Source organism: Papio anubis, chromosome 12 (genome assembly GCF_008728515.1).
Source record: "Papio anubis isolate 15944 chromosome 12, Panubis1.0, whole genome shotgun sequence".
In the NCBI taxonomy this organism is placed as follows: Eukaryota; Metazoa; Chordata; class Mammalia; order Primates; family Cercopithecidae; genus Papio; species Papio anubis.
The window spans coordinates 55,775,279-55,788,057 of record NC_044987.1 but is presented as its reverse complement, the minus strand read 5'-3'; the positions used below and the strand labels follow the sequence as shown (position 1 = coordinate 55,788,057).

General features: G+C 37.0%; 1 protein-coding gene and 1 pseudogene across 10 annotated transcripts in view; one reads left to right on the top strand and one right to left on the bottom strand.

Annotated features, from left to right (window-relative positions):
- The window catches only part of NARS2 (asparaginyl-tRNA synthetase 2, mitochondrial), a 138,512-nt gene that overhangs the window by 44,431 nt on the left and 81,302 nt on the right, over positions 1-12,779 (bottom strand). For all 9 annotated transcript variants that reach the window (XR_002517133.1, XM_009186997.2, XM_009186998.2 and 6 more), the window contains one exon: positions 6,219-6,351. Coding sequence is in view for 8 of the 9 variants with exons in the window: in XM_009186997.2 (XP_009185261.1) it covers positions 6,219-6,351 (133 nt within the window). In the remaining variant the exon portion in view is untranslated. The remainder of the gene's footprint in view (positions 1-6,218; positions 6,352-12,779) is intronic.
- On the top strand, positions 137-602 carry LOC103877762 (annotated as a pseudogene). Its single transcript, XR_637578.4, has one exon. The product of XR_637578.4 is annotated as an activated RNA polymerase II transcriptional coactivator p15 pseudogene (transcript).

Below are 12,779 nucleotides of genomic sequence, written 5' to 3'. Positions count from 1 at the left end.
AAAAGACAAAAAAAAGGCACAGAAAAAAACATGTGAAAAAATAATGGCTGAAAACTTCCCCAAGTTGGCTAAAGACATATTCAAGGAGCTCGCTAAACCACAAACAGGATAAACTCAAAGAAAATTATACGAGCGAACGAGCAAGAAGGTGTTCGACTGCTAGAGCCGAGTGAAGCGATGCCTAAATCAAAGGAACTTGTTTCTTCAAGCTCTTCTGGCAGTGATTCTGACAGTGAGGTTGACAAAAAGAGGAAAAAGCAAGTTGCTCCAGAAAAACCTGTAAAAAAAGCAAAAGACAGGTGAAACTTCGAAAGCTCTGTCATCTTCTAAGCAGAGTAGCAGCAGCAGAGATGATAACATGTTTCAGATTGGGAAAATGAGGTACGTTAGCGTTCGAGATTTTAAAGGCAAAGTGCTAATTGATATTAGAGAATACTGGATGGATCCTGAAGGTGAAATGAAACCAGGAAGAAAAGGTATTTCTTTAAATCCAGAACAATGGAGCCAGCTGAAGGAACAGATTTCTGACATTGATGATGCAGTAAGAAAACTGTAAAATTCGAGCCATATAAATAAAACCTGTACTGTTCTAGTTGTTTTAATCTGTCTTTTTACATTGGCTTTTGTTTTCTAAATGTTTTCCAAGCTATTGTATGTTTGGATTGCAGAAGAATTTGTAAGATGAATACTTTTTTTTAATGTGCATTATTAAAAATGTTGAGTGAAAAAAAAAAAATTATACCTAGACACATCATAATCCATGAGCTGAAAACCAAAGACAAAGAAAAAAATCTTTAAAGAAACCAGAGAAAAATGACCCTTTACACTGGAACAATAATTCAAGACTGGATTTATTCTCAAACACTACAGAGGTCAAAAGATAGACTATATTTAAAGTGCTGAAAGAAAATAACCGTCAAGCCAAAATTCTATATCCTGTGGAAGCATCTTTCAGAAATGACAATAACATTTAAAAATTATCAAATGAAGAAAAACTAAGAGAAGTGATTGCCAGCAGAAATGCTTTTAAATGTTCAAGGAAATTCTTTAGGCTGAAGGAAAGTGACCAGAGAAGGAAATCTGAAACTTGAGTAATGAAAGAACAACAGAAACAGTAATTTACTATTACTACCAAATGTAGGTAAATACAACAGATGTTTTTTTCTCTTCTAAAATTCTTTAAAATACATATGGTGATTGAGAGCAAAAATTCAAACATCAGCAGAGGTTTTCAACGTATGTGAATTGTGATTGGCAGAATAATATTTATCCCTCTGCCAAAGCTGTCCATGCTCCAATTCCAGAACCCATGAGTATGTTAGCCTACCTGGTAAAAGAAACTGTGTATGTGTGATTAAGAATCTTTAAATGATGAGATTATTCTAGATTATGTGGTGGGACTAATGTAATCACAAGGATCCTTTACGTGAAAGAGGGAGGCATGAGGGTGAGAGTTAGAAAGATTTGAAGATGATACCTTGCTGGTTTTTAAGGTCTGTGAGCCAAAGAATGCAGGTAGTCTCTAGAAAATGCAAGAGGCAAGGGACCTAATTCTCTCCTGAAGCCTCCAAGGGGAATGCAACTCTGCTGACACCTTTTAGCAGCGTTGGATTTTAGACCAGTAAAATCCACTTTGGACTTCTTACCTCCAGAAGAATACAATAATAAATTCGAGTTGTTTTAACCCACCAGGTTTGTGGTGACGTGTTACAGCAGCAATAGGAAATTAACACATAGAACTTGTAATGCATATGGCAACTATAAGACAAAGGGGTGAAGGCAAAGGGAAATATATAGTAGTAAGACTGTTGTTTTACTTGAAGTGGTAAAATATTAAATAGAATATGGAACAGAATAGAGGATTCAGAAATAGATCCATATATGTAAGACCAACTGATTTTTGACAAAGACCCAAAAGCAATTCAATAGACGAAGTTTAGCTAACAGCCTTTTCAATAAATGGTGCTGGAGCAAGAAGTTATCCAGAGGTAGAAAGGAAAGGGGAAAGACAAGAGAGGAAAGGAAACGAAGGGACAAGAACTTCTATGTCTCACGTTACACAAAAATTAACTCAAAATGGATCACAGACTTACATGAAAAACATAAAGCTAAAGCTATAAAACATCATAAAATCCTTGAGATCTAGGGCTAGGTAAAGAGTTCTTAGACTTGACACAAAAATCAAGTCTTAGCACAATCCATTAAAGAAAAAATGATAAACTAGATGTCATCAAAATTAAGAGAAAAGCCAAGCTACTGACTAGGAGAACACAGTCAGACACCACACATCCAACAAGGAATAGTAGCTAGAATATATAAAGAACTCTCCAAACTCAACAGTGAAAAAAACAAGCAAGCCATATGGAAAATGGGCAATAAAAATACATTTCACAGAAGATGACACATAGATGGCCAGTAAGTACACGAAGAGATGCTCAACATCAATAAGCATTAGGGAAATGCAAATTTAAACCACAATGAGATACTAATACACAGCTCTTAGAATGGCTTAAAACCACCACACATGCCTGACAGTACTTGGTAGTGATGAAGAACTAGAACAAGTAAAACTTCCATACATTGCTGTAGGAATGCAAGATGGAACAGTCACTTTGGAATACAGATTTCCTTCCTATAAAATGAAAGAACCTTTATAATTTATATAAGGAACATAAGTAATCATGGACTTTGGTATCCATAATGGTGGGCAGTGGGGAGGGTCCGGAAACCAATCCCTTCTGGATACCAAGAGATAACTCCACTTAGAAGTAAATTTAACCAAGGACATAAAAGATCTGTATAATGAAAACTATAAAACATCACATCAAACACTGACCTAGTAATCCCACTCCTAGGAATTTACCCAAGAGAAATCAGTCTGGGTGGCTGTGGCTCACACATGTAATCCCAACACTTTAGAAGGATGAGAGGCAGGAGGATCCCTTGGGTCCAGGAGTTTGAGACCAGCCTGGGCAACATAGTGAGATCCTGTCTCTACAAAAAATTTTAAAAATAGCACCTGTAGTCCTAGCTTCTTGAGAGGCTGAGGTGGGAGGATCACTTGAGCTCCAGGAGTTCATGGCTGAAGTGAGCTACGACTGCACCATTGCACTCCAGCCTAGGTGACAGAGTGAGACCCTGCCTCAAAAAACAAAAACACAGAGAGAAATGAAATTTTACATTCATACAAAACCTGCACATAAATATTTACGGCAACTTTGTTTGTTACTTTCAAAAACAGAATAAACTAAATGTCCTTCAACTGGTGAACGGATAAATCAAAACTGCTTCAGATAGCTATTATGCAAGTCTCAGGGAGTAATGTCACTGAAGCTACAGCCTTGCCCAGGCCCACAGCATCTAAAGCCACTGAACAAGTAACTGTTTTCTCTGGGATCACTGATCTCTCTGGGGTAGTCCAACCCTTTTTAATTAGTTCCCGACTTATTTTGGAATATATCTGAGATAACACCAGCTAAGGTAGTACAAGATAATGCTCTAAATAAAATGTGTGATCTTCTGGTTCACAGTATTCCTGGGCATTAATCACCAAAGCTTAAGAAACTAGCCTAAAAATCCATCAGTCAAGACATCTACAGATAAAAACAAAGTGAAGAAATGGAAGAAAAAGAGAAAATGAGGTGGGGTATGCTGACTCATGCCTGTAATCCCAGAACTTTGGGAGACTGAGGCAGACGGATGGCTTGAGCTCAGGAGTTTAAGACCAACCTGGGCAACCTGGTGAAACCCCATTTCTACCAAAAAATTAGTTGGGCATGGTGGTGTGTGCCTATAGAACTAGTTACTCGGGAGGTTGAGGTGGGAGGATGGCTTGAGCCCAGAAGCGGAGGCTGCAGTGAGCTAAGAGTGCGCTCCACCCTGGGAGACAAGGGTAAGACCCTGTCTCAAAAAAAGAAAGAAGAAAGAAAAAAAAGAAAAGAAAGGAAAGAAAGAAAGGAAAAGAAAATGAAATAAAGAAATGACTAATTATAAACATTAAGTTTAGACTGAAATGCTCCATTTGAAATATTTAGAGCAGAATAAAATAATTTCATGGCATTGTTGACTGAATGCAAAGGTGAAAATCTGTAACTGAATTCTGCTCACACTTACTAAAAAGGTATGTAGCTTAACCTATTTATTCCTCAATGTTTTTACTAATATAACTGAGAAAAATAAACAATATCTTGTAACCCTGTCATATGGTAAAATATAACTGTAGAACAAAAACTAATAAAGAATTAGGAGGTGAAAGCTACTTAATGAATGCACACTGAAAGCTACTTAAGGAATGCACACTGACTCCTTCTGAAGCTCAGATCCTGAATTCCTACAGTCCAGAATATGGTTGTTCAACAGCGGCACTACTGATATTTTGGGCCAGCTAATTACTGGGGAGAAGGTGGTTGTGCACTTCAGATTGCTGAATAGCACTCCTGCCTTTACCAACTACATGCTAGTAATGACCACTCTCTCCCTTCCCTGCCCATTCCCTAATAGGGATAACCAAAAATGTCTCATGGGGACTGATCCAAAATGCTCAGTGGGAAGTGTGAAGAGGGTATGGAAGTGAAATGCTACATTGTGTGGTCAGAATGCCCCTTCAGGGCCAGGTGCCCTATACAAGAATCCAGGAATATTATTAACTGCTGACGGTTTATAGTTGAGTGCTTCATCAGGAACTGTCAAGACCCAAAGGTGCTGCCTTACTCAAGGTTATGCCCCTTCCAGTGGCTAATCACGTCCAATGACTGGTTGATATGGGAAGGCACAAAGTGCTACCCCCCTGCCTTCCGATGGGACAACTGGAAAGGACCATTCCAGTTCCAAGAAGAGGCTAAGGCCTCTGTTTGTAAGTGCATCACAGTTCACTCTTCCTACTGTTCAACGTGACTTTTTTCCTTTCCTTACGAATGCTGTTCTCAAGAGCACTCCCCAATAACGCCCCTGCCCACACATCTCTGCCCTAGAGTTTTGTTTACTAGGAAATCCAACTCAAGACAGGGTAATAAAATAATTAGTCTGTTCTATTTGTGATATATATGGTATTTATGTTTTAAGTGGAAATAGGTCATTTACTGGGTAAGAGTAGAAAGACATATAAATGAATAGAAACGAGAGCTGATGAAAATCACTAAAATAAACATCCCATAATTACAAATCCAAACAAGATAGTAACCACAATGCTTCTGAATAGACAATTCATAATTTAACAGTTAACAATTCCTGGGTATTTATTAAGTGCCATAAATTATGCTAAGTACTTCATATATATGTATATAATAGATACATACTATATATATAATCTGTCCAATCTTCTCAAGTAGCCTATAAAGTAGGAATTTTTATTCCTATGTATTGGAATTTTGATGAGGACACTGAGGCCTAGAGAGATTAAGTCCTTTGTCTAAGTTGGTCACATAGCACGTGAGTGGTTAAGCATCAAATCTTGGCCCATCCAATTCCACTGGTGTACAGTGTCTGGATTATGTCTACAGCCTCCTAACAAGGCCTCTCTACTCTCATCTACCTCTAAATCATTGTTCACATTGCTGCTAAAAAGATGTGTCTAAAATACAGCTCTGACCTTCATTTTCCAACTTAGAACTCTTGCTCCTTAAATTTTGGGTAAAGTTCAAACTCCTTACCATGGCGTTGAAACACGAGGTCTTTCATGATCTGCTGCCTGACCATGACCTTCTCTCCAGCCTTATCCCCTGCTTAACTGAGCTGACAGCTCCTGTGGATGCTTTCTAATATAGCTACATAGGGGTTTACGTAAGTATTACAGACATTTATATAATTATAAAGATGCTTGGTTTATTTTCCTAGCAAATCAGAGCTACTATTTAGTGAACCTGCTTGTGTTCCACACCTCGTGCTATGTGCTTTATATTATATACACAATTCCATTTACCCTCACATAACCTTAGGAGTAAGTATAATATTTTTCATTTTAAAGTTGAGGAACCTAAAGATCATGAAAGTCAGGGAACTTCACAGCAAAGCTAATGGCAGAGCTGGGATATAAACTTAAATCTGTCTGACTCTTATATTTTAAACTATTACAGTAAAGGCATTTAGTAAGTGTTTATTAAGTAGTTCTCCCTTCTTTTCACTTTATGAATACCTGTAACACATAAATGTCTGAGGTAAAAATATATACAGAAACATTTTAATGTCACAGATACCTGCTATTTTAAAACTTGTGTACCTACCTGCATGAGATCTTGAAGGCTGTTAACAAAAGAAATCTCTGCTTCTACCATATAAAACTCTGCCAGGTGCCTCCGGCTCTGAGAATTTTCAGCTCGGAAGGTCGGACCAAAGGTAAACACTTGAGTAAAAGCTCTGCAATTCAAGATTAAGAGAATAAAAATAGAATTCACATGATTAATTTTAAGGATTTAAAATATTCACTGAGCTCTTAAGGAAATAAAAACAAGCTTCGTGTGCCTCTGTCTTGTCCACAGACTCACACATATTTGCTGCTATATATTTCTCTAATGGGTGATAATAATAGTTTCATTAAAAATGTTACATTGAGGCTGGGCACAGTGGCTCAGGTCTGTAATCCTAGCACTTCCTGGGAAGACTGCTTAAACTTACGAGTTCAAGACCAGCCTGGGAAACATGGTGAAAATTTACGTCTACAAAAAATCTTTTAAAATAGCTGGGTATGATGGCCTGTGCCTATAGTTCCAGCTACTTGGGAGGCTGAGGCAGGAGGATCGTTTGAGCCCAGGAGGTTGAGGCCACAGCGAGCCATGTTCATGCCACTGCATTCTGGCCTGGGCGAGAGTGAGATCCTGTCTAAATAAAAAAATAAAAAATAAAAAAAAAAGAAAAGAAAAAAGAAAAAAAAAGTTACATTTATAGAAACCATTTTATCCTGAAGGAATCTGCAACTGCTTCACAAATCCTATGGTTTTACTAAATATAGAAACATAACCACTTCTGGGTACACTCTACTGCAGCTGCCTTAAATAGCAGGCAACTACATTTCACAGCAATAAAGAACAAAGTAAAGAAAAAAACACCACAGCCCAAGAAACCACACAGAAAACCTAGATAATAACAGCGAAAACTAGAATTTCATGTAGATAAAGTGTGTTCATTTATTTTTTAAACACATGAAAAAAGAACATCAGATACATATAGCAGTTCACCTTGTTCAAGGGCCACTCAAGTCCTTCACAACCACCCAAGTCTTTCAATCAATGGCGAATGACCCCTGAAATTTGGAGGTGAGAGATTTTGAGGAACTACTTTATTCCCTTGATTCCAGGGGACTATAGCTCAACCATCCAAATGGGGAGAAAAATCCCTTATTCTTAAATTCCTATAGTGAAGTAGACACTATATCTGTCATTCTTTAATACTTATTGTTTCCCTCACATTCAAACCAAGTAACAGCTGAGATTAGATCAAGCATGTATGAAGTAATAAATATTTCTTGAGGACTTAATCTTTAAATGTTAAGGTTTTGTTAGAACAAAACAAGCTGTTTGAGGTTCCTTAGCTATGATCCTGAGCACACCTAATCTGTCATTTAGCCAAATAATATTAAGATCAGAAAACTTAGTGTAGAAAATAGATGGATTATGTATCTATATATTAGTTTTGTTTGTTTGTTTGTTTTTTAGTAAATATACTCTGGGAAAGGAAACAAAGTAACTATGGTAAAAACCAAGGGATTTATTTTTCTCTCAATTGCCATTTCAGTAAGACCCAATTGGTAGAAGCTTAGGAATTTATATTTTGGTTCTACAGCTACCTTCCTAAGACCATGATCTGCTAACCTCTGAGAACCTTAGTTTTTATTGAAAAAATAAACACTAGGAGCTCAAAAATATTACTATGGTTGCCTTTCTTCCAAGATTCAGCTACAGACTTGCCTACTAGAATGTTTCTGAAAAGACTAAACCTACTTTGTGCAAAATGAAAATTTTGATCCTGTTCCCCAAAAGACAAAATGAACAGTCCTGACTTTATTTTTATATTTCCTCCAGCTCTGTTAATCTCAGTTAATCCACCTACTCAACCAAGACAGATCCCACATTCCCCAACTTATCACATGGCCCTTATCATTTTGATCACAAAATTTAGTTGTTTACATCTCGGAAAACTCTGAAATCTCGCAGCTCTTCTCTATCTCCACAGCTACTGTCAGTGTAAACCTTTGTCTCCTGCTTAGAAAACAACAGCTTTTAAACTGGTGTCTGGCACCTGTCTTCCTCCAGTCCCAAACTACAGGTTTCCAAACTCAAATCTGATTATGTCAGCCCTAATTTTGAAATCTTCAATGATTCCTTAGTACCAAAGAATAAAATTCCAACTCCTAATTTCAACTCAGTTCTCTCCCACACACCCTTTCCTCCAGCCACTCTGAAGACCTTCTCCTTTCCTAGCATGCCCCACGCATGCCCTTAGGTTTTTGCATAGGCTGTTCCCTACCCTGTATTGCCTCCTCCACTGCTCCTCTACCCTCCAAATGGAAAATTCCCATTCATCCTTTAAGACTTGGCTCAACTGTCACTTCCTCTCTGAATCCTTACCACTGCCCCAAATTTATTGCTCCTTCTTGTATATTATGATAACACTTTTTCATGTTTATTATATAGAACATATCACTTTGAAATGTAACTATTTATCTTTCTCCCCCAAAAAACTATAACATTTTCCAGAACAGGAACCATGTTTTATTCATATTCGCATCTCTAGTGCCTAAGATAAAACAGGTGCTCATGCTGAATGAATGAGTACTAATGATGATGATAGGCTTCCTCAGTTGTAAACTAAAAAGCACATCCTCACAAACAGTAACATTACAAACACAGAAAAATACTCAGATATATGTCACCGAGGCTCTCTCAGTACCTAAAAGGGGTCAAACAATCCAGGTCTGGTCCAAACAATAAATTCAATAATTAGAAGGCCCTAAGTTTCCAATCTCTGACTGTGCCATCTCTAGGTAGGTTGGCAATAGTATAGTACATCTAAATAAGTAAAATGACATTTCTGGTACTTTATCACAATAAATTGTATGTATACTTATGGAGCATAGGATGCTCAAAGATGAGCAGCAATAGGAATTTTTAAATTTTACAATGGTTAATGATTTTCCCTGGCAACACAGGGCAAGGTCTCTAGTGTAAAATGCAGAAAAGGCTCAATAACTTTTATTTCAATTATAGTAAGGATCAGGCTCTGATTGAGGTATCCAAGAGCTAAATATCATTTTGATAGAGCAAGAACTAATGACCACAGTGCTTCCTCTGAAGTTACAGAGTAATAAAATGAACTGGAAGGTATGTTGAAAAATTGCATAAGAAAGCATCTAATCTTTAAGCAGATACATGTTTAAATAATTCAATAATGATCACACTATGTCAGTATCCAAAGACATTGTTTAGTATCAAGTGTTCTATTATACGTAATAGTAGCAGTAGCAGTAGCAGTACTAGTGGCCACCATTATGGAGTGATCATCATGGGCCAAGCACTAAATGGCCAAGAACCTTAGAGTTAATCCCTTCATAGTTAACTCAATCTAAGTATGTATTCATACATTTATCTTCCAGAATAAGAAACTGCAGTTCAGAGAGGTTAAGCAGCTTTCCCAAAAGTCAAAGTCATAGCTTAGTAAATGGAAGTCAGACTCAAATCCACATTTCTGACTCTAATGCTCATAGCCTTAACCATGATATTAACAATAATGATGCTCAAAACAACATTGCAAACTCAGAAAATTAGAAAGAAAAATTTTTAGTATATTCCCCCTTCTCAAAGATAACTAGGGTAAGCAGTTTGGCATATTATGAATAGCTTGTTTTATGTGTTAAAATACAGCTCTCTAGAACGTTATCTTCATGAAAATAATGAGAATGACATATTCTCATCAATACTTTGTAATCTTTAGCAAGTTATCTAGCTTTTCTGGTCTTCAAATTCTTATAGGAATTGGGGTTGGGGGCAGCTTGGCATTGATCTCTATTATCTTTTGCAATAATTTTGTCTCTAGGTGCCTGTGGAATCACTTCTAGTTTAATTTGTTGATTTCTTTCTTTTTTCCTATCTTCCACAGACATGGAAGCCATTTGCAGCAAAGATTGAACCAACCAACATTTAAAATAAAATCTGAGAACAAGGCCATTTCAAAAATAAGATACAAAACCAGGTGAAAGGCCAGTATGGCTCTGAGAAGAGACCAGGAGAAAAAGAAAACACTCGGCACTAAGAATCATTCTTGTGCCAAATTATGAAGACAGGAAAGCTATATAAGGAAAATCCATGAGCTTGGAGTTAATGTTTAGTATAACAAAAGTACATTCAATACACATCAACCAAGATAGCTACAAAAATGGCTCTTTGGAAAATAAAAAGCAAAATTGCAAAAAAAAAGTTCTACAAAGTTCACTTTTTCCAGTGTGTAGAGTCTTATGAAGCCCTCAAGATGGCAAATAGATTAATATAAAGTGGTCACTGATTGCCTGGCCATTTATTCTTTCTGACCCTGAAATTTCACAGCGAATCTTAACATTCTGAAAGAACAGAGGAACTGCTGTTCTTTAGTTTGGGAAGAACTTATTCAGCTTAAGATTGATCAGCAACTTTCACTACACCCTTCCTAAACCACCCCCAACCTCCATATCACTTTTCTACTGTTAGTTTAGTAAAAGTTCATTGACCTTAAATGAACTCCCAGAAAACTTTTAAACTGGATTTTAAAAGTTTTTGCCAAGTGCTTTTCTCATCATTCAGAAAATGATCGTCTATTTTACTATTGTTTTGTGTTCACTGGATTGTCAATACTGTGACATATTTTGCATTCATTATTTCTACCTGCCCAACAGAGTAGATTCCAGATACCTCCTTTTCAGCTTTCCCTTATCCCTCTATCATGCAATACACTTGGTGGAAAGGGATTATAAAAGAGATGCAGCCTTCACCATTTCAATAATCAAGTCATGTCAAGATGCCTTAGGGAGGGTGCATTCTAAATTCTAAAAATTCTTACCTTTATTGCCAAAAACTTGTGCCAAATAATTTCCTTTAACATGTTCTTAATACTTTATCTGGAACTGAACTTGAGACCCAAGCAAAATTTAATCTAAATTGTATGATGAAACACCAAGTTTGACAGAGTCTGACAACAATCCTGCTAAAGGGGGCGGAACATTAGCTAACCATCTGAGGAGATGACATGTGAAAAGAACATTCTAGCAAAGCAGACACCAACACATAGGTCCTAAGGTAGGAAGGAGCCTGACATGTTTAAAGAATTTAAAGAACAGGTGTAGGCCAGTAGCAGGATCAATGGTAAGAGATGGTGGAAAGGACCAGAACATGTAGGGCCTTCCTTGTAACCACAGTAAGCAGTGACCAGATTTTATCTGATACACATGGAAATACCCTCACCTCTTGAAACATTTAACACTATTTTCCTAGTATTCTCCTAGTTTTCCTTCTAAATACTGCTCTGACCTCTATTTCTGCCTCCTTTTGCATGCCACTTTAGCTGTTCATTAAGCAGTAGCATTCCTCCAAAGTTACTCCTAGAACCTCTAACTTTTCTCATGATACTTTTCCTTATATGATCTCTCTTGGCCAATGATTTCAGTTAACCACTTACTTGCATACACATATTTATACCTTCTAACCAGCCCTCCTCTCTAAGTTCCAAAAGTATATATCCATCTGCTTATTTGGTCCTTTCACTTGTCACAAACTGATCTCATGCCTCCTCCCAGCTTCCACTTTGATTTCAGTCACCTCCCAACCTTCCTAGGCCAATCTTCTCAATATGCTCTTTTTTTTTCCTGTTGGTTTGGTGAAAAAACCAATATGCTCTTTAATAACACCATGTCCTACTTACTGTTCACAGCACCTTTCAAAATAAAACATTTACATCAATTGATGTGATTATTTAACATCCATCTCCATTAGACTGGAAATTTCATGAGTGACACTCTCTCTCTCTCTCTCTCTATATATATATATATTGGTTCATTATGGCATCCTCATCCTCAGTCTTAATCCAATGCCCAACACATACTAGTCAATATTTGTCAAATAAGTAATTCATTTTCTATAAAATATGCTGATCCCCAAATTGCATTTTTTAAGAGATGGGGTCTCCTATGTTGCCCAGACTGGACTCCTGGGATCAAGTGACCCTCCTGCCTCAGGCTCCCAAGAAAGTGGAACTACACATGCACACTATGGCACCCAGCTTCCCAAATGAATATTTGCAACAGCACTGGGATGGGATTAAGGGTAGAAGAGGAAGGTAAATAGAATATCAATTACTAAACAGAAAATACTGCTGTTCTGTGAAATTATTGTTCACAGAAGGCACTAGACAATAACAGCATCAGTTTTTTAAAACTGTCACATATTTTTGCTCTGTCAACAAGAAAATCCTTGAAAAGGACTAGAGAGGGTAAGCTGCTCTAATTAGAAAAATTTTTAAATTAACTGTAATATTACTACAAGAAAATAATTATCCTCGTCTATTCTATGTAAACACAGCAGTACATGATTCTTTGGCTCCTGCCTGAGTGAAATGCCACTTCATTCCTGCCACAGTGGACTCTTCAGGACTGACTGACTGGATATGGGGTCTTAGAAAATAACATTATTCTAAAAGGTCACAAATCCGTTCTTTCTAATTGAGTATTTATCCTTATGTCTCAATAAGATACCTTTCAAAAACAGGTATATAATTATACAAAAAACTACCTTTCAAAAACAGGTATATAATTCTATCAACTGCAC